The sequence below is a fragment of the Engystomops pustulosus genome, chromosome 1 (genome assembly GCF_040894005.1).
Source record: "Engystomops pustulosus chromosome 1, aEngPut4.maternal, whole genome shotgun sequence".
In the NCBI taxonomy this organism is placed as follows: domain Eukaryota; kingdom Metazoa; phylum Chordata; class Amphibia; order Anura; family Leptodactylidae; genus Engystomops; species Engystomops pustulosus.
In genome coordinates this window covers 126,132,175-126,153,461 of record NC_092411.1, presented here as the reverse complement: position 1 = coordinate 126,153,461, position 21,287 = coordinate 126,132,175, and the positions used below count along the sequence as shown (strand labels likewise).

At 40.3% G+C, this 21,287-nt stretch overlaps 1 protein-coding gene across 2 annotated transcripts in view; it reads left to right on the top strand.

Annotated features, from left to right (window-relative positions):
* The window catches only part of PSIP1 (PC4 and SRSF1 interacting protein 1), a 52,426-nt gene extending 32,265 nt beyond the window's left edge, over window positions 1-20,161 (top strand). For both annotated transcript variants that reach the window (XM_072153007.1, XM_072153000.1), the window contains exons 9-17: window positions 2,056-2,134; window positions 4,831-5,029; window positions 5,981-6,096; window positions 8,166-8,215; window positions 9,872-9,942; window positions 11,165-11,266; window positions 15,331-15,547; window positions 16,105-16,198; window positions 18,820-20,161. In XM_072153007.1, the coding sequence (XP_072009108.1) occupies window positions 2,056-2,134; window positions 4,831-5,029; window positions 5,981-6,096; window positions 8,166-8,215; window positions 9,872-9,942; window positions 11,165-11,266; window positions 15,331-15,547; window positions 16,105-16,198; window positions 18,820-18,868 (977 nt within the window). In that variant the 3' untranslated portion in view covers window positions 18,869-20,161. The remainder of the gene's footprint in view (window positions 1-2,055; window positions 2,135-4,830; window positions 5,030-5,980; window positions 6,097-8,165; window positions 8,216-9,871; window positions 9,943-11,164; window positions 11,267-15,330; window positions 15,548-16,104; window positions 16,199-18,819) is intronic.
* The last annotated feature ends 1,126 nt before the right edge of the window (window positions 20,162-21,287 follow it).

Below are 21,287 nucleotides of genomic sequence, written 5' to 3'. Positions count from 1 at the left end.
TGCTATCACTCTAACACTGCTGCGTTTGATCAAGCACTAGGAGCTGCTTACTTTAGTAAGCAGCTCCTAGTGCCGATAAATTGGGTGACAGGTCCTCTTTAAGTTCATGCATATCAATCTTAAAGGAAACCTACCACTTTAAAATGACCCTTCTGACCCACAAATACCTTAAGCTAACTCAGGATGAGCTGATGCCGAACCATATTTTCAATTAAACCAGAAACCGCTGTATTTGTAGAAAAATGATTTTCTTGTGGTAGTAAAATCTGTCTCCGGCGCTTCTGTAAGCGTCATGCGGCGCGCACCCCGGACCCTGCTCCGCGGTCACGCTCTCGTCAGCGCTGCTTCCGTCACTAATTTTGCAGTGCCCGAGAGCCGGTGACGTCACCGAGCTCTCGGGCACACTAGCGCATGCGCACCACCTCCTCCCGGCGCGTCGCGGCCGGATCCCATTGCAAAATTAGTGACGGGAGCGGCGCTGACGAGAGCGTGACCGCGGAGCAGGGTCTGGGGTGCGCGCCGCATGACGCTTACAGAAGCGCCGAAGACAGATTTTACTACCACAAGAAAATCATTTTTCTACAAATACAGCGGTTTCTGGTTTAATTGAAAATATGGTTCGGCATCAGCTCATCCTGAGCTAGCTTAAGGTATTTGTGGGTCAGAAGGGTCATTTTAAAGTGGTAGGTTTCCTTTAATGGCTCACAGTCAAGCATGAACACCTATTAATCTTTATGTATGTATGCCTATATCCAATTTTCATTTTATTGCTTTCGATGACGCAAAATGTAATTCACTACGATGACAACCTGAGTATAAGAAAACTCCTCCTTTCCTACCTCACTGGTTTTCTGTCCCTTGGAAGGAGACTTGATTAGGGCAGTGTAGGGTCCAGAATGATATTCTTCTATCCCTTTATTCTATCCCATCCCTTTCTTAGCCAGCACAATGCCTACTTGAGTAGGGGAGTGGTGGTTCTGTTGCTGTTTGGGATGCAACAGAGACATGATTCTCCAGGACCCTTGGTCAATATACTAAAGGGTGGTAAGTCGTATATTTGTTTTGAGGACTAGGGGGCATTATGGCATTATTTTTATTTTCTTTGGGGAAGAGCTGCCTATAACAACCACCTAGTAAGACACATCCTAGGGAATGCAGAATTTGTGGTAGAAATCTTCCCACTAAACTAAAAGGCTTCCCGTACTAGTTGTATTGGGAAGCTTATGGCGGAATAATCCTACTCCTTTTTAGAGTCCCTCTACAGTTTTACCCAGGAGGAACTTCAGAAATTAAAAGTAAAAAAAACACTGCTGCTCAACCAATTTGGTCTAACGCTGACCATCCAGGTCCTTCCTTCCTCTAATATCCCTACTGGTTATCCATCTGTATCTGAATATTTGACTAGTGTTCCAGATAGACTCGGATACACTACATTACCAGTTCAGTGCCCTCCCTTTGTGAACACCATGGGAGCAATAGAGATATCAAAGGTAGTTTCAGAAATGGCAACCTACATAAGAGAAGAGTAGGGGTTATTTATACCTTACCTCAACAATTTTCTGCTAGTAGGAAGCAGGGATGAACCTCAACTTTCTGCTGGCATCCCTGGGACAAATTGCTTGCCTATCTTGACAGGTAAATAAGACTCCCCGATCTAGTTTTAGATTCTCTAAATCAATGGCTTGTTACAGAAGAGGGCCTGCCTTGGGTTGTCCACTCAGATAACGTCATCACTACAGATGCCAGCCCAAAGTGGTGGGGGGGCTCAAGTGTTAGACCAGTTTTTTTTAGGGTCAGAAGGAGAGTCTCCTCAAACTCAAGAAGGATGAACTGTCTTCTCTACCTTGTAAGACCCACATACTTAAAGATGCTAGAAGGTAGGGTGATATTAAAACCTGACCCACAGTTCTTGCTAAATGTAGTCTCTAACTTTCACAGATCCCAGAAAGTAGTTCTCCCCATTTTTTTAAAGTGCTAATGATTGATTGTATGGAAATGTATTTGTGTTAATGATTAAAATTTACAAGTAATTCTCTGTATATCATTTTATTTTAGTACCCACAGAAGTTCCACAGAAAAAACCTAGGGGGAGACCAAGGATAATAAGGCCTCCACCTGAACCCGAACCTGAAATGTAAGAATTTATATAAATGTTTTGCCAGCAATTAAAGGAAATCTACCATAAAAGCAAAATTGACCAGGGATATCATAGATCATGTGGTAATCTTTTTTTATCTATGGCTGCCTTCCTTATAAAAATTATGCTAATGGGCCTGAAGGGCGTCTGTCTGTTACCAGAGCACCTTTATGCATCAGCTTCACAAGCTGTTACAGTCTCCCTATGCTGCAGTGAGATCAGGTAGAGGGAAGGAAGTTTCTTTGAGCCTGTTACAAGGAGCCCCTTTTTTGCCATTTAAAGTTAAAATAAGTCTAAACTCACAAAGGCAGTTCTCTTGAATTGAATGAAAAATGTCACCCTATAATGGTATACAAAAGTCTCCATAATATGCAATGCAAAGATTTATTTTAAATGTATTTATATGTAAATATAATTTGTTGACACCCCCCCAGAAAAACATTAATGTAATGTTTTTTAAAAAAAAATGTATTTATGCATTTTAAATGCATATTAAAATGAATATAAGACCTGTGGTAGTAATTTTACAAAGCACAAAATAGTAGAAGTATGCGAGGGGGAAAATCATGAGATAAAATATGATCAGTAGCTACTAAAGCAATGGCCTCAAGGCGGCAGAGAGCAAAATACAACCAATGAACTACCGTATTTTTCGGCCTATAAGGCGCACCGGGCTGTAAGGCGCACCTCTAATAAATGCCTGCTAAGACATTTAGGTTCATATATAAGGTGCACTGGAGTAAAGGCGCAGGATCAAATGCAGTACCTAAAAATGACCAGCAGGTGGTAGACCTGTGCACAGTTCAAGCCAGCTACACTTCACGGGAAACTTGTCTTCAGCGTGTCAGAGAGCTCCGATCTCAGAGGTATGGCTGCTGGGGGTTAATGCAGGGTGATGCAGCAGGGGTTAAGTGGTCTCCCTGTGCCCCTTCTCCTCCCCTGCTCAGCCAGGGTGTTATTCCTTTGGGGTTCCCTGTGGCTCTTTCTCTTTCCCGTGTTACAGGGCTGTCAGGTATGGGGGATTGTTTACTGATGATGATGATTGCCTCGTGGTCCGCACTATGGCAGCTCCCGTCTCTCCGTGCTAGGAGAGGGCAGGATGGGCACAATGTTAGTTGTGGTGCCAGGGCACTTCAGGAGCTAGGGACCCTGTATACTGTGTGGGAAGGTGCAGGAAATTTCTGGGGATGGAGCTATTAAACTCTGGTAAATGTACAGTACATCTTGTCTGTTAGTACATTTCTGTATAAGTTCATATATAAGGCGCACCGGCCTATAAGGCGCACCTTTGATTTCTAAGAAAATTAAAGGATTTTTGGTTCGCCTTATAGGCCGAAAAATACGGTACTAATAAACTACTCGTTTAGATGTATGAATCAAAATTGGCCAGCCATCGAAGAGGTCTCCAACCACCTTGACTAGATTTTCCCAAAACTATACGCTTCCTATTCACATTAAGGATTTGGAAAAGGGGAATATAGATGTTGATTTGGTTCAACTATTGCTGCAATGCCAGTTTGTCTAGGTCCTTCCAAAAAGTCCTGTCGTCTTTAAACGAAAGACACAAAAAGAAAGTCCTCTCAAAGTAATTATTTGCTATCTTTGTATGTTGTATTAAATAATGAGATTACAATGTATTCCACAAATGAACCCTCATATGGCTTAGATGGTTAAAGGGGTATTCCATGAAGACAACATTTTTAAATATACTCAGGATAACAAAACTTTCTCTAATTCACTGTTTTTAACAAAAATATAGTATTTCACAGATAATTTGTTAACAAATTTGCTAGCCCCTGGGTACGACCATAAATCTTCTATGGTCGGCTTCTTCTTCGGTTCTCTTATCTGCACACTGTTGTTTCCCCCCCCCCCCGCATTGGAAGACCAACTCATACACAGGCACTTTCTGCAAGCAAGCAGCAGTGTGCAGAGACTTATTCTACAAGCTACAGATAGATGAGGTCTTTATCAAGGAGGGTTATATAATAATAATAATAATAAATATAATAGACCTGACTCTGTGTGTTTTATAGATGAGTTAGCAGAGCTGAGAATGTCATTGTGTTTTATATCGGTTTCATGGATTCGGTTTCAGAGATAATCGCTCATCTCTGATCTGTCTCATGAATCATGAAGGGTCTGCTTTGGAGAGTCCTCGTCCACACTCTAGAATTTTACTCAGTTTTATTGCTTTAGCTCCTAACTCAAAGTTCATTGTAAAGTTCAAAGTAAGGCTACACACAAATGTATGGGGGACGTATATATACACGACCGGCTACTGTTCCGAAGCCTTCCGGGCCCTAGGTTACACTATGGAGAGGGGCGGGGGCGATGTATGCCTGCTGTACTACGGTATGGCGGGCATATATCGTGTGAATGTAGCCTAAGGGGGGTTAAAAATTTATGTTTATTGTGTAGGGGATTAAAATCAAACTTATTTTCATAGGCAAACCCCTTTAAAATGTGAGGAGTTATTATTCTAGGAAGGTAGAAAGGAATACCTGCTCCTTAAGAGGTAAAAAATAAAATGGCATAATTTTCTAAATAATTGAAAGCAAGTGTTTAGGAGTAAACAGGATTCACAATAGTTGTTTGCAATATGGATATTATGTTGTGTCACTTCGCCATTTGTTTTGCCTCCTACTCTGAATTTGGTATTGTAGCAGCTCTTATTGTTTCTTTATAAATAGTCCAGTCGAAGAGGATCCGAATAAAAAGAAAGCTTTGGAGAATAAACTTCAAAAGCCGCAGCCTGTACGAAAAGATGAAGAAAGCACCGAAGAAGAAGAAAATCAAAAAATAGAAGCCAGCAAAAAGGAACCTGAGTTAAAGAAAACTGCAAGCAAAGTTGATTCTGCTTCAGAAGATGATGATCAAGAAGAAGAAAAGGTGTGTGTGTTCTATTGCATCGGAGTATATATGGGCTCTTTAAATCTACGAATAATTCCGCAACTGCCTAATTTAGAATGGAAATTGACAAGTTCATATGAACTGCACAATAAATTTACATTACAAATGTTATTGGAGTAGAGTTTCCATGGCTTTCCCTGGCCTGTTACCGCCCTGTGACTCAAGCATGGGTTACAATAGATTACCATCTGTATCTACCCTTAAGTCAGTGCTTAGAATATTAGCATAAATATGTTTATATGCAATAATTTAATGTACCCCAAAGTGGTAGTAATGAACTAAAATTTATAGATCATTTTTCTCTAAGTGACATTGATGTGCAAAAAGTACAGTTCTAAAATGAATGCTAAATGTGTACTGCGTGCTGAAACAAATTATATAAAAGGACTTGCATTGCATTCTGCCTCCCCCACCCCTAAAATATTAGTGAAATATAAAAGATTTACACTTGCTTACATTCTGTGTTAATGGTCTTTCCAGAATAGATTGATGACCTATCCACAGACATCAGCTGTTGGGCAAAGCACCCAAGGTTGGATAATATGAAATTGATGAATAAGACTCATTTATCTTATAGCTATCTTTATATGGAAAGCTCCCTTTATTGAAAAGTTAGTCCAATTTTGTTTTTATCTTGTCAATTAGGGTTTCTAGCACTCCATCGTTGTTTTGAACGAGCTTTTGTGTCCCGAAACTGCACCACAACATGTTTTAGCAGCCAAGAGTTGTGGGATTATAAACCCCTTCCCAACCACCCAACGTAAATGTCTGTCATGAAGGGGAGTATGAACAGGGCTGAGGCCAAGCCCAAGTCCATAAACCCTGGATGTCAGCTGTATTGCACAAGAATAAAGTAGAGGTGTCATCTTGACTCAATGATTTGCGTTTTCGGGATTTATATTATATTTATATTTTTGTTTTCTAAAATAGAAAAGTAAAGTTGGAAAACTTATGCAACCTCCCCAGAAAAGGCCATTGAAGCCTATACACGAAAAAGAAGTTTTTGAGAAGAAAAGGAAGACCGAGGATACAGTAGAGCTGGAAAGGTGAGCAGCTCTACACTTAAAGGGGTTGCCTGGGTTCATGGTTGCCTTTGTATAGATCCCCGAGGGTAAAAATATATCAAATTGTATTATCCAGTTCTAGCGCTGATTGCGGGTGTTAACCCTTTGATTGTCGTCAGCATCTCGGCTTAAATTGTGGAGTATCATCGAGCAACGATGACTGCATTAGTCTTAGACCCAAAGCTGTATAGTGTCTGGTCATTTGTTGCAAACAGTGTGCCAGTGGCATGTTGTAATAGATAAGTAAAATCCCCATATACTACCATACGGTAGTATAGTGTCTATGGATGTTTTTCCTGCAAAAGTTTCTAGAAAGTAACTTGCAGCAGGGAGAATCTGACATGTGTGAAAGATGATTTGTTTTCCAAAAAATGCATAATTGCATCGTACTCTGAGTGATGACCTCCACCTCACCTGAAGGGTTGTCGCCTCCTGGTACTGTTGGATTTTGGGGGCATTTTCTTCCAAGACTGTAAAGTCTCTGAATAGAAACCATTGGAATGTTGGTGTATGGAAATTAAGGTGCAATGCATATTACTTAGAATTTGATATTAGTTTCGGGTTTCACACTTTCCCCATGTAGTCTCCTATTGTTCTTAGCATCTTTTCAGCAAAGTCGATCTAGTCTTTCCATAAATTTTGACACCGTTGCTGTTGAACCCTTCATCCTGAAAGCTTGTTTCTCTGTCAAGGTGAGATCTTCTCCAGGATCCATGACAAGAATGACTGGATGTGGTCAGGGGGTCTTTTTTTTTTTTGTTTTTTTGTATGAAACAAAAATGTATCCAAAAATCTAATATTATTATGTGTTGTGTGTGTGTCTGTGGTTTTTGTTGTGGTTTTTTTTTTTTTTTTTTTAATCCGTTGTTTTTAACCCCTTCACACTCTGTGGCGGATATATCCGCCACGGAGCTGTGAAGGTTGTATGAAGAGGGCTCACGGGCTAAGCCTTCTTCATACAGAGATGGACTTTGCTGTGAATTTCCCCACTGTGGGACTAATAAAGGATTGGATTATCTTATCTTATATCGCAACAAAGGCCCATCGCTATCACCTGCGGTCGATGCTTGCACCGATCGCGGGTGTCAACTCTTTCTTTGCCGCCGGCAAAGTCGCCGGCGGCACTTTAAACGTGGCGGTGCGTGGGCGCCGCCATCTTACCTCCGCCACTCCCCCAAACGTCATCGGGGGGGGGGGCGGCGATCGGTTGCCATGGTACCCTCGGGTCTTCGTTTGACCCGAGGATACATGGCTTCTGCACATCCATTACAATGAGCCTGTGGCTCATTGTAATGTATACAGTGCAGAAATGCCATATACTGCGATACAGTTACCTAGAGGGTCTAAGAAATAGTGGGGAAAAAATAATAAAATATTAAAAGTTCAAATTCCCCCCCCCCTTTCCCTAGAACTGATATAAAATATAATAAATAGTAAAAATCACAGACTCTTTAGGTATCACCGTGTCCCAAAATGCCCGATCTATCAAAATATAAAACCGGTTATTGGCGGCGGTGACCTCCGGAACGGCAAATGGCGCACCCAAATGTCCGAAACGCGACTTTTACACCTTTTTAGATGACATAAAAAATGATAAAAATATAGCAAAGACCTCAAAATGGTAGCAATGAAAATGGCGGCTCATTTCGCAAAAAATGACCCCTCCCCCAGCTCCGTGCATCTTCAGAAGATGGCAAAAAAAAAAAAGCTGAGGTGTTATTTGGAGCGCAGAGTGAAAGTCCTAAAAACTGTGCCCACAAGAACACATGAAGTTTTTTTTACATTTTTCCACATTTGGAATTTTTTTACGGCTTCCCACTACATGGCAGGGAATAATAAATAACATCACGGGAAAGTAAAATTTGTTACGCACAAAATATGCCCTCACACAGGTCTGTGCGCAGAAAAATGAAAAAGTTATGGATTTTTGAAGATGGAGAGCGAGAAATGAGCGAAAATACCCTGTGTCTTTAAGGGGTTAATAATATATTTTTCTATGTCTATTTTGTTTTTTTTTTATTGATCTTTTATTCTATTTTAATCTTTAATAGCAAAGAAGAGTCAAAAAAACCTGAAGTGAAGAAGTTTGACAAGAAAAAAGGTTGGTGTTGTTTTTTTTCTTCTTTAGTTTAAAGTGTTTGTTTTTGGTTAGTTCCCTTTTAACCTCTCACCACCGAAGCCACTTTTCATCTTCCTGACAAGGCCTGTGTTTTGTTTTTTTTTTTTTTTTTTCAAATCTGCCCTGTCACTATAAGTGATTTTGAAATTGTTTTCTGGTGACACTTTTCACATCGGGTTAGTTGTTGAAAAATTTATGTGGTAAGTTTTGCGGGTTTTTTTTAATGAAAAAACAGATACTGTATATACTTGAGTATAAGCCGACCCGAGTATAAGCCGAGACCCCTAATTTTACCATGAAAAACTGGGAAAAACTACTGACTCGAGTATAAGCTGAGGGTGGGAAATGCATTGATCAAACACCCCCCCCCCCCCAGTAGTATACAGCCTGCCAGCCCCCACAGCCCTTAAAAAAATAAACTTATATGCTCACCCTCCGATGTCAGCGCGGCTCCCCGATGTCAGCGTGTTCCATCTTCTTTCTTCTCCGCGGCTCCTCTTCTTTCTTCCGGCATGGACGCGGCCATGTTTTCTTCTAGCAGGTGCATACTATGATGCGGCCGCTGCTGACGTCATAGTATGCGCGGCCACGAAGAAAACATGGCCGCGTCCATGACAGAAGAAAAGACAGAACACGCTGACATCGGAGGGTGAGTATGTAAGTTTATTTTTTAAGTGGGTACATTTTTTTTTGTAATAGACTCGTGTATAACCCGGGGGGACGTTTTTCAGCACATTTTTTGTGCTGAAAAACTCGGCTTATACAAGAGTATATATGGTATTTGGTTTAAATTTGGAAATATTCTTGATTTTCGAAATTCAAAATGTTCTACATTTTCAAAAATACTTGATAACTAACATTAACCGAATGCCTGCTTTATTTTGACTTGGGCTTTTTTTTTCTTTTTTCTTTTTTGAGTCTTCTCATGTTGTAGGAGGTTATGGGGCTTTGGGCTTTAGGTGCGTTGTTTTTTTTTGTTTTTGTTTTTTTTTTCCCAACATTTTCATAAAAAACCACAATCCTGCTTTTGAGGAACCTCAGGTTTCAAGTACCTTTTGAGAGGCCTAAATAATAGTAAAACCCCATAAATTACACCAGTGTACAAACTACACCCCTCAACATAGGTAAAACCACTTTTATGAAGTTTGTTAACCCTTTAATTGTTTTACAGGGGCTAAAATTTCAATTTCAAAGCAGTTTTGCATTGTCACTTTTTAATGGCTACACAATCTTAAAAATTTTTTGGCAATTTGAACAAATAAGAGCTCACTTTCTGCAACATAAGATGCAATTTACAAATACTTAATTTTAGTAGGTCGTAGGCTTACGGATTAGCGTACCTATGGCCCTGCATCCTGTGGTCATGCGTGACCGCAAAGTGTAAGGGATTAACACCCACGTCAGGAGAAATCTCCGATCGTAGGTGTTAGCGGCGTGTGTCGGCTACAGCCGCAGCTTATAGCACCAGAGTCGGTGCCAGTAGTGATACGTGGTACTACGTCACGATGTGGCAAATCCTTGCCACTTGTGACGTTTCCCACAAAACAAGTTAGGCCCTTCTTGTCTAACGCCTTAGGTAATGACCACTTTTAAGTGTAGTTTCATTTGTTTTTGTTTTTTTCTTTTGCACACTTTCAGAGGTCTCCATAGATTCAAGGCTACAAAGGATACATGCTGAAATTAAGAACTCTTTAAAAATTGACCACCAGGTATGTTGTGTGTTTAGTTACTGGTGCCAGTTTTTTTTGTTATTCACATTTAAAAAAAAAATAAAAAATGGTGATATCTTAATTTAAAGGGGTATTCTCGTCTGGGCACTCACATTCAGTTTCATTAATCTGCAATGTATAAACATTTCTTCAATTGGATGTTATAAAAAAAAAAAATGTTCCTGTGTGAAGATAATTTCTCATAAACGTAGCCATGTTGTCTCTTAGAAACGAGATGGCTTCCTCGGATACGGCCACGTCACACTCTGGCAGCGGTGGCCAGACATGCGCTATAGAGCCCTGCCTGACCTCCTGAATTCAGCGATCATTACCGCAGGACGGCTGTGGGACTTGCAGTAACTCCCAGACATTTCATATACAAAACCTTTTTGTTTATTTGGGAAATCTCTCAGGCAGAGGTGGCCGTATCCGAGGAAGCCATCTCGTTTCTAAGGGACCATATCACTACATCTATGGGAAATGATCTTCACACAGGAACATTTTTTTTAATAACATCTAATTGAAGAAATGTTTATGTATGGCAGATTTATCAAACTGAATGTGAATGCCCAGACGGGAATACCCCTTTAACCCCTTGCCCTTAAAACCAGTTTTCACCTTCCTTCCCAAGCTCTATTTTTAGAATCTGAAATGTCACATGGTTGTGATATACACAACTCGCACCCACCAGTTATGGAATAATCTTGGCTTGTTAGTCATGATGCCATAACCTGGATGAAATAGTAGCGCCTCAGTCAAATGGGATGTGGGTCTGGGGGTTAGAATGTACCAGTCCTTGGCCTTAAAGGGAACCTGTCAGTGTGATATGGGACACAAAATTGCCATTTCGAAAAGAAGTAGGTGAAGTTTTACAAATGAAGCAGGTGTAGTACACTCTGCCTGCACTGCACATGTCCAATAGGTATGAAGCATCTGTATTGAAGAGTGGTTGTACTACTTCAGTTCCATTGGAACATTGTGCAGGCGCAGTGAGCCCCAGTATAAACTTTATTTTTCGCTGTCACAGATGGGAATCTGTTTGATTTGGGACACTAAGTCCATACTGCTGATCTGTATGTTGCTGATTATTATTCATGATTAGTGAGTGTGTGTGTGTGTGTAGGACGTCACTGATCTTGGTTTCTTTAGGTACCGGTTTGTAGTTACATTTGAATTTTGCCATTTGCTTAATTTTTACTAAAGAATTTATTTATTTCTTCAGGATGTACATAGATGTATTAATGCCTTAGACGAGTTGGCGTCTCTCCAGGTCACCATGCAGAATGCTCAGAAGCATACAGATCTAATCACTACCTTGAAAAAAGTAAGGCATATCCTTTTCATTTTCTCTGTGGATTCTGAAAGTTATGAATTGTATAATCACATGAACGCCACTATTTATACATTGAGACCAGGAAGAAAGGGAGGGGACATTTGTAGCATACTACTTTGTTTACAATTTGGCACTAGAGATAGATTAGGGCTAGTAATTAGGGCTGCTATATATATAGATATATAGAGATAGATATATATGAGAGAGAGATCGATTGTGTGTGTAGTATTTACAAAAGCAGAGCTTTAGCGTTTGTATCCCTTCCTGCGCTGACGTTTCAGTTATCGTTTTTTGTTTTATCATAAAATGTTTTAAAAAACTTAAAAGGAAAAAATACTTTAACACATTCCCGACAAGCGCATGGAGAGGGCTCACGGGTTGCATATTGCAGAAAACAGTTACCGGAAGCCTGCAATCGCTGCCCATACATCGCCACCAGCAAAGCTGCCGGCAGCTTCAAAGAGAAGGCGGCGCATGTGCGCCGCCATCTTGGTGAAGATCGTCATTCTCCGTGACATCATTGGGGGACAGCGATCGGTCGCCATGACAGGCCCGGGTCTTCCAAAGACCTGTGGCTCTTGTTTTAACCCATTCATTACAATGTGTAATTTGAACATTGGAATGGATGAGGGGGAAAATCCCCATATACTGCCATACTGTAGGTATCGCCACGTCTGAAAATGCCCGATCTATCAAAATATAACGGTACAAGTCATTAAAAACGTCATCAAAAGTTGCAAAAAATATGACACCACCCACAGCTCCGTACACCGAAGTATGGGAAAAGTTGTAAGCACCAGAAGATGGCAAAATCAAAAATAAATTAAAAACCTCCTGTACAAAAAATTATTTGTAAATGTATGAAAACTCTGTAATACCTATACAAATGTTTATTCTTTGGATGGGTGCAATCAGGGGGATTAAAGTAGACATGTCATTTGGGGCAAACCGTTAAAGCTGTAAAATCCAGGCCACAAGAAAACCGCACAAATGCGTGTTGTTTTTTTTTTTTTTTTTTTTTTTTTTTTTTTTTTTACCTATTTCACTGCATTTTTTTCCCTGCTTCCCAATATGCGGCATGTAATATTAAATACCATCACTATGAAGTGCAATTTGTTACGCAGAAAACAAGCAGTCACACAGCTCTTGTAAAACTAAAAGTTATAGATTTTTGATGGTGGGGAGTGAAAAATGGAAATGGGGGGAAAAAAAAAGGGTCAGGTGTTTAAAGGGTTAATTGCAATGGTCCTTAAACACGGTTTTTAATATTTTCCTAAACATTGCTGTTACTTTTGTAAGTCTAGAAAAATTTAAGGATGTTTACAAAGTTATCCCAATATAATGCAGAGATATGGTAAATTTTAGTTATTAAGTACAGGCGGTCCCCTACTTAAGGACACCCAACTTGCAGACAACCCATAGTTACAGATGGACCCCCCTGCCCACTGTTACCTCTGGTGAAGCTCTCTGGATGCTTTACTATAGTCCCAGACTGCAATGATCTGCTGTAAGATGTCTGTAATGAAGCTTTATTGATAATTCTTGGTCCAATTACACCAAAAATTTTGTCCGATTGTCACTGGGGCAAAAGAAAAAAAATTGTCTAGAACTTCCATTATAAAATATACAGTTTAGACTTGCATACAAATTCAACTTAAGAACAAACCTCCAGACCCTATCTTGTATGTAACCCGGGGGCTGCCTGTAATTTGGATGATAAGATTGTCAGTTTAAAAACAAAACCATTTCAAATTAGGAAAATTGCAATAATTTTCAAATCATGTCAACTAACATTTGCCACTGACGTAAAGCACAAGTCAAAATCACATACCATATATACTCGAGTATAAGCTGTGGCTCCTAATCTTACCGCCAAAAACTGGGAAAACCTATTGACTTGAGTATAAGCTGAGGGTTGGAAATGCATTGGTCACAGCCCCCCTCCCTCAGTATACAGCCAGCAATCCCCCTTTAGTATATAGCCAGCCTGCACCGCACTTAAAAAAAAAAAATAATAATAAGCTTACATACTCCCCTTCGGGTGGTTCAGAGGTCGGCGCGGCTCCTCTTCGGTCTTCTGTAACAGCCGGCAGAGACGCTGGCTGGCACATACTATGATGCGGCCGCTGACTATGTCATAGTATGCCGGCAGATAACATGGCCGCGTCTCTGATCAGGAATTTTAGGGACACTGTAATATCTGCCATGTTTATGATTTTGTTCTATATGGTTTCTAGGGAAAGGAGGGTGATGAGAATCTTTTATATTTTAAAAAAGTTACTTTTTTTTTTTTGTAATTTACTACTTTATTAGTTTCCCTTGGGTGTTTGAACGCTAAGGGGTCTGATTGCTCATACAATACACTGCAATATAATGTGAAAATACAGATTTTTATTACTGCCTTCCTCCAACAGGCTGTGATAGAGAGCCTAAAGGGGTTGTGGGAGACTTTTCAAAAACTTCCATGTGGCCAGGAGGGGATTGCTTAAAGAGAACCCGTCATGCAAAATAACCCCCTTAAACTAAATATATTTTCATAAACTGCCATTAGAGAGCATTGCCTCTATCCCTTCAATGTCCCTCTACATGCCTGTAAACCTAAGCAATGAGGTCCTAAAGCTGTATGCAAATGACCTGTGAAATGTCCAATGAAGCATTAGCATATTCAAGCTGTCCACTCTATTCATGAGTGGGAGGCACAGCCACACCCCCAGTGCTTGACTGATAGCCTGTATAATGATGTGAGGCTGTATAATGATGTTCTTCCTGGTGCTGGCGCCCCCTGCAGCCTGTGTGTGCATGTGTGTGTCTATAGGAGAGATACAGCAGCTCCAGGCAGCCATGTTACAGCAGAACATGTCAGATTCATGTGTAGCTGATGTCTGTGTCTCTCACCTGTATATTAGGAAGATGCAGCATGTCAGCAGATGCAGTACACACACTAGCCATGCTTTACTATACATTACACACAGACATGAGCAGGGGGAGGAGAGGGGAGGGGTAACAGGGGTGACATCACTGCCTCTGACCGTGTGACCAGCCTCATTTACATGATAAAAAATAGATGATTTTACAATGAATAATGTATGAAATAACTAGATAAAGGCTGGGATGGGATCCTTGTGATCTGCTCCAACAGGTAGAGGTGACAGGACTAGTGACACAGACCTGATGACAGGTGTCCTTTAAATAAATAAACCTGTACTTGCTTATGTGGAAGCTCTGTGTCCCACGCCACGGTCTCTCCAATCTGAGGTGACCGAGAGCTGAACTCTGCACTTCTTCCATGCCCCTGTAAACAAACAGGGGAACGGACTGGAGAAATGGAGGCATGGGACACCAGGAGGGACTGTGGAGTACAGGTTTATTTTATTAAGCGGCCCCCTCTTGGCCACACAGAAGTATTTGAAAAGTCTTTGCCAATTAAAGGGGTAGTCAGTCATAGGAGGCTCCTAAGCGATCAGCGACCCCTGATGATGATGATGTAGGGGGTGCTGATTGGCAGTAATATGGCTGCAGTCATGTGAAGCTGCTATTTATGTGAAATGATCTGTTTGTTGCCGTGGTCATAGCCAGTTAACTGCCACGACTGTTACCAGCACAGACTGTGGCAGATACCTGACCTGTATGGAGAGGGAACAGACCGTAAAGGCTGCACCAGATGGGTACATTCAGCCTCATTCATGACTCATGGAAACCAATGCCAATATTTATTGAAGGAGTTCTGGCACCTGTTGCACCCATTGTGATTTTTCTAAATTTATTTTTATTTATGGCTGTGTATACCAGCAAGGTGCTGGTTGTAAACAAATGGCCAGCCTTGTGTTAAATTTACTTTGTGTGTTGGACTTCCAGATACATGGGGAGGATTTATGCTACGGGATGAGTCAAACCTTGACTGTGACAAAGTAATGAAAACATGTTTATTTTAAGACTAGGGCATTGATGGTAGCAATTTGTTTTTTTTTTCCTTTTGTTTGTTGAATTGATGGTAAATTTAAAAATAATTTCTTATGTGTAGGCTATTTTATGTAATATTTTTGTTACATTTTCAGATTCGGCGGTTTAAAGCCAGCCAGGTGGTAATGGATAAATCCACAATGCTTTATAACAAGTTCAAAAATATGTTCCTTGTCGGTGAAGGAGACTCTGTAATAACACAAGTTCTCAACAAGTCATTGGCAGAACAGCGGCAGCAGGAGGAAGCCAATAAAAGCAAAGACCAAGGGAAGAGGGGGCCTCATAAAAAAGTGGAAAAAGAACAGACCTCTGGTACTTTTGAGTGTGTTGTGTTTTTTTTTTTTTTTTGTAATATATTTTCTGCTACTTTTAATTCTTCTGAGAAACATACCATATATACTTGACCTGAATATAAGCTGAGGCACCTTGTTTTACCACAAAAAAACTGGGGAAAACTATTGACTTGCGTATAAGCCTAGGGCGGGAAATGTATTGGTCACAGCCTCCACTCATTATATAGCCAGCCAGTTACCCAGTATTCCCAGCACAGCACATTCCAAGCGAGGTACTTGCCTTTCCTTCGCCTCCAGCATGTCCTCTTCCTGATTCCTGTGGGTGGGCAGAGACTAGGAAGCCTGTGCACACACTGTCAGCAAGCGGCTACCAGCACGCATGGAGCTGTCGCTGCCCACCCATAAGAATCAAGACTACCTGCAGGTTTTTTTTTTTTTCAGCACATGTTTTGTGCTGAAAAACTTAGCTTATACTAGAGTATATACAGTACTTTAATCATTTTTTATTTTCTATGTATGGAATAATGCTCCATGAAATGGTTTTTTTTATTTTATTTTCCCCCGCCTCCCCTTTAGATACAAAAGCGGTAAATGGTGGTCGTGAAGGACAGGAACAAGTGCAACAGAATGGAGAAAGTGGAGAGGAAAATGAGGACAAGGGTACTAAACGGTAAGGCACTATTTCCAGAATGTCAACACATTGCAATGAATGACAGAGCAATTTACATTGGCACAGAACAGTATATACAGTTGTATAGCCACCTGTACAGCCTCGTTACTGTCAGTGTAAAAGATGAGAGGACTTTGTGCCAGTTAGAATTATGCATTATAACGATTCCTTGTAAATGTCTGTGATTTGTTGCAATGTGTTGCAGGCCTCTAAAGTTAATCGCTATACAAATTCATAAAAGGGGTATTCCTACTAAAAAAAATTACTTATATTTACTTAGGATAGCAAAATAACATTCTCTAATTCACTGTTAACAAAAATACAGCATTTCACATATAAGCCCAACCTGTCTCTATCAGTCTTGGTGTTCACAATTTCAGTTGCCCAGACACGACTCTGTAACTTCTGACTTGGGATTGTGTGGCCGCCATATTGGATTCCTGTGTAACCCCCTGCTGCTGAGTATCTGTCGGTCTCTGCTCTGAGCCTGTAGCCACACCCCCTGCAGTACAGCAGAGTTCAGACCCTCACTGATTCACTTAATGCCAGCACCACATCGATAAACAAGATGAGCTATAAACTCCAGGCAGATATGTGCCTGCCGCCCCCTTCCCCCAAATAACGTATCTGTGAGAACAAAGATGTAGCAGAGCCGACCGTGTAAAAGTCTGTCATCCTCTGTCTGTCGTTCCTCTGTGTAATAGGCATCTCATGCATCTCTCATCTGTCTCCTCTCTGTGTCAGTGTGTTAGTACAATGTCAGAAGCCAGATGAAAGTGTATATAAACTTGTACTTTGATAATCTAACCACATTGCCAGCTCACATAACTAGATATATCATAATGTGTCTGCTTAGAGAGTCTCCGCCCACACCCTGGAATTTTACTGACCAGCCTAGGGAGTGGTAGGCGCTAAAACGGCAATAAAACTAGTAATATTGTAAAGTAAGAGGTTAAAATTATCCATTGTGTAAACATCACTAGGGGATTTCGCTTTGAAAATTTTCTTTTGTGGGAAAATCTCTTTAAAATACAACTGTAAAGTATAAAAACTTTTGCCTAACTCTGCATTTAGCAATAATAAGCAAGTCTCTAATTTATTCTCATTAGCTATCTGCAGATGTGTTGCTGCTAGTAGAGGTTTTACCTTGTCCCCACCGCCCCCCTAGCTACTCCATTTGTTATGCTTTCTGGTAACCATGGGAAACCATATAGGACACATGGAGAAGATGGGTTTGTAAGGAGGTGCAATGGTAAAGGAGTGCAGTATAGACTGAAAATTAGGAGTTGTGGAACTTGGAAAATGGTGATTTTGTGACCCTAACATTAGGTTCTATTGTACAAAATTAGTAAATCAAAAATATAAATTTATATAAATATAAATCAGTTACAGAATAGATTTTTATCTATATAGTTTGTGGTGCACTTTTCTGAGCTGAGCTAACTAAAAACCACAAAAATCTAGGGCAAAACTGTCCAATGCATCTCCCTCCTTCTCTTCTGCGCCTCGTTGTAAGCCCCTACAACAAATAATGTCCATATTTGGGGAGGAATGGCATAACAAATTTTGGAAGATTAACAAAAAAAAAGAAACCCATTCGTTTGAGGGGTTGCAGATGTGAAAATGGGATGATGTATAGGGGGGTTTCTAATATTATTATACTCGGTATATACGATATATAATATTATATAAGCCAAGTCCCCTTATTTTACTAAAAATAACTGGGAAAATGTATAGCCTAGGGTTGGAAATGCATTGGTCATTGCCTCCCTGAGTAATGTAATGCCCTGCAGCAGCCCCTCTATTCATGTAATGCCCTGCAGCCCAGCGGTGTGTAAAACAATAAACTGCGGTTCCTCGTAGTGCCTCATCATAGCGTGTGCCGGTGGGTAAAGAGCATAGACTCGTGTCTGCCTGCTCTGAGTGAAAAGGAGATGCATGGAGCGCCGGAAGGGAAGTATGTAAGCTTATTATTTTTATACACTCCTGTATAAGCCCAGGTGGGATTTTTCATCACATTTTTTGGGCTGAAAATGTTTGCTTATACACAAGTATATGTTATCATATGTTGAGATGATATATATACACAAGTATATATCATCTCAAGGGAACTGACTGGGGTGCATCAGACCTAATGATCTGTGGGGGTCCCTTCACTGAGACCCCCACAAATCAGCAAGTTGGACCCTATACACTGCCTACATCAAGAAGGGATTGAGGGGTTTTCAGTAACCAACTCTCACCACCTGTTTTTCATGGGTAGGATAAGGGCACTACCAATAAGCTCCTATAAAATAAAGCGTAGCATTACTAAGAGTTGGTGACCTGCAGCGCAACCTATTCTGTTTTGGTTAAAATGTAGAGGCTAGTTATTACCTTCAATCTTCAACACGTATCTGGTGTGACAATAAGTAAGGTGAAAGGCATGCCCCCAGGCTGGAAATAGTTCAGTTTTTGCCGTAAGTTTTTGGGACACCATATTGAAGGGAAAGAACCTTTAATACACAGCCAAAGCTGTTCTCCAGTAGACGAGGCGCACTCATATTCTACAGATAGATATAGGTCCAGATTGATGTTTGAATTAGTCTCCTAATCTATTGAATGTGCTTCTCTGTCCCCAGCACTGACATCAGCAAGCACGCCAGTGATGACTCTGCCTCAGACAACTAGTGGAGGAGCAAGGTTTCTGGAGAACTTCTGTGGCAGTTTGACAACTGACAATTTTAGACTGATCAGTGTTTTAAATCTTTTTATATCTTCAGTATTTTGGTGTTTTGGAATGAAAGACATTTGTTCATTGTCAGTAGAACACGATTTTATTTTATTTTTTTCTAACCTGCGGTTCTGACACTGAAGCTTACTGGATCATTTTGCTGTGGTAGTATTTGGGTGCAATACACTGTCAATCCATTCCATACCATGACTTGCTGTGGTTTAGTGGAAGTGTCCATTCTGAAAGATCAGCACTGAATCCTGATTCCTACTTGTTTAAACACATTACAGATGTCCTCTCAAGAAAAAAATCCATTGTTTTTTTGTTTTTGTTTTTCTAGCAGTAGAGGCACAGAATTGTAAGCAAAACCAAGAAAAGCACAAATTCAATGTTCTGTGAGATGAGTCATGTTTTTGGCTGTAGAGAATTAAGGCACACCAAGTATCACCAGAAGATTCCATATAGAAACTGCTACGTGTATTGTAAGCTGTAAATTGCATTTACATTCCGTTTTCTCTTATTTAAATCCATGTTAAATTCACTTGTTCTGCTAATAAGAGGACGTCCAGATTATCGCATGACTAAACCTGCTAAATATGTGCAGACGCCTACTCTACACACGAAATGGGCTGTACATTTATTTTCTTCATATTGTTTTCTATATTATGTTGAGATGTTGTCTTGCACAGATTTATGGCCTATTTTGTAACTACACCATAAACAATGGTGGGAAGAATATTTAAACATTGTATCATCACTTGTGCCTCTTATTCAAGAATATACACATTTTACAAAATAACTCATAACATAAGTGCTGGTACTGTACTTACGCAATATAATGGCACACAAAATACTAAATTCTAGAAGCTTGAGGATGGCTGTAGTCTTCAATGTGACAGTCATCTTACGTTCTCCAACATCCAAGTTTAAACCTTCCACTGCTTATGGATCCAATAGTTAGGGTTTTTTTTTTAAGTGGCTGTAGAACTATTATACATGTTCCCTGTATAATTAATTCCATGTTGTAATTGTGAAGACAACTAAGAAAATGTTGATATATTTTTTATATAGCGGTGAAAAATGTTAGGAAAGTGGACTTGAAATTCTTAACTTTACATACTAATTTTGGTTTCTTTATTTTTAAATGGTTGTATAATGTGCACATGAAGCCTGCTATGTAAATACAATGCGGTGTCTGACATTTTGTTGTGCTTTTGTATTGAAGGCTGAAATAAATCTTGGAAACCCTATGATTTATCACTGACTTTCATGTCTTCTGGCTGAAAGTGGTAAAAGAAAGGTTTATGCAGATTTCTGATGATTGTTACAGATTAAATTTAAATTTGGTGATTTTATTTCTTGAACAAATTATTCCTATTCCATATAAGATTGTCAGGTTGTCAAATCAATCTCTTCTCTGACCTCATGAGAAAAAGAATTGCCAGTACCTTTATTTCCCCCTCATCCTTAAAGCAGCTTCTATGTAGCACTTGTATGATATGATCTCTTCTACAATGATTATATCGATCCTTTTTGTTCTCTAACATGCAGTATATAATTTTTTTCATATAAATATATTAAAATAGAAAAGGTCACATCAGAGCTTTAGAGGGACACAATCATTCTGGGAACGGCAAACCTTTTTTTATTTTATTGAAGCAGCTCTCTTAATTTTGTTCATAAATCTATTACTCCCAAATCCTTTTCAACTGCAGACTCCAATAGTGATTCACCATCTAACCAGCATGTTTATTTCTCTTTATGAGCAATGAACCAAATCCTCTACTGTGGTGCAGTTTGTCCTGGTCACGCAGCATCTGCAGTGCTACAAAACTTTGTCTTAAATACATAGGGGGATATTTATCAGGACCTCTGCGCACCGCCAGTGGCACAGAGGCCCTGAAATAACTGCAAATGCTAGCTTTTGCGATTATTTTCCCCAATCCGCCACCTTCACGCCAGGGGGGGGCGCGGCCGGACGGGAGTGGGCCGGCGCGGGACGTTACTGTCCCCGCGCCTGCGCACTCGCTGCTGCCGGCGACTTTTCATCCTGGCGTAGGATAAATGCTGCGCAGCTGGCAGCCCGATACATGAAGAGGCATAAGCCTCTTCATGTATCGGGCTGCGAATTTGCAGCGGCGGGGCGATCATACGCTGGTGCACGAGCGCCAGCGTATGATAAATATCCCCCATAGTGTCAGGTTGAGCCTGGGCATCATGTATAAATGATCATAGATGTGTCATATTCAGACTGAATTCAGATCTGGACTATATTTGTATCTAAAACTGGACTAAAGATTAATATTTCACTTGCAATTGAATACATAACACCTGCATCAGAAAGCTCCACGTGGTCATTAATTTACAAAAAGACAG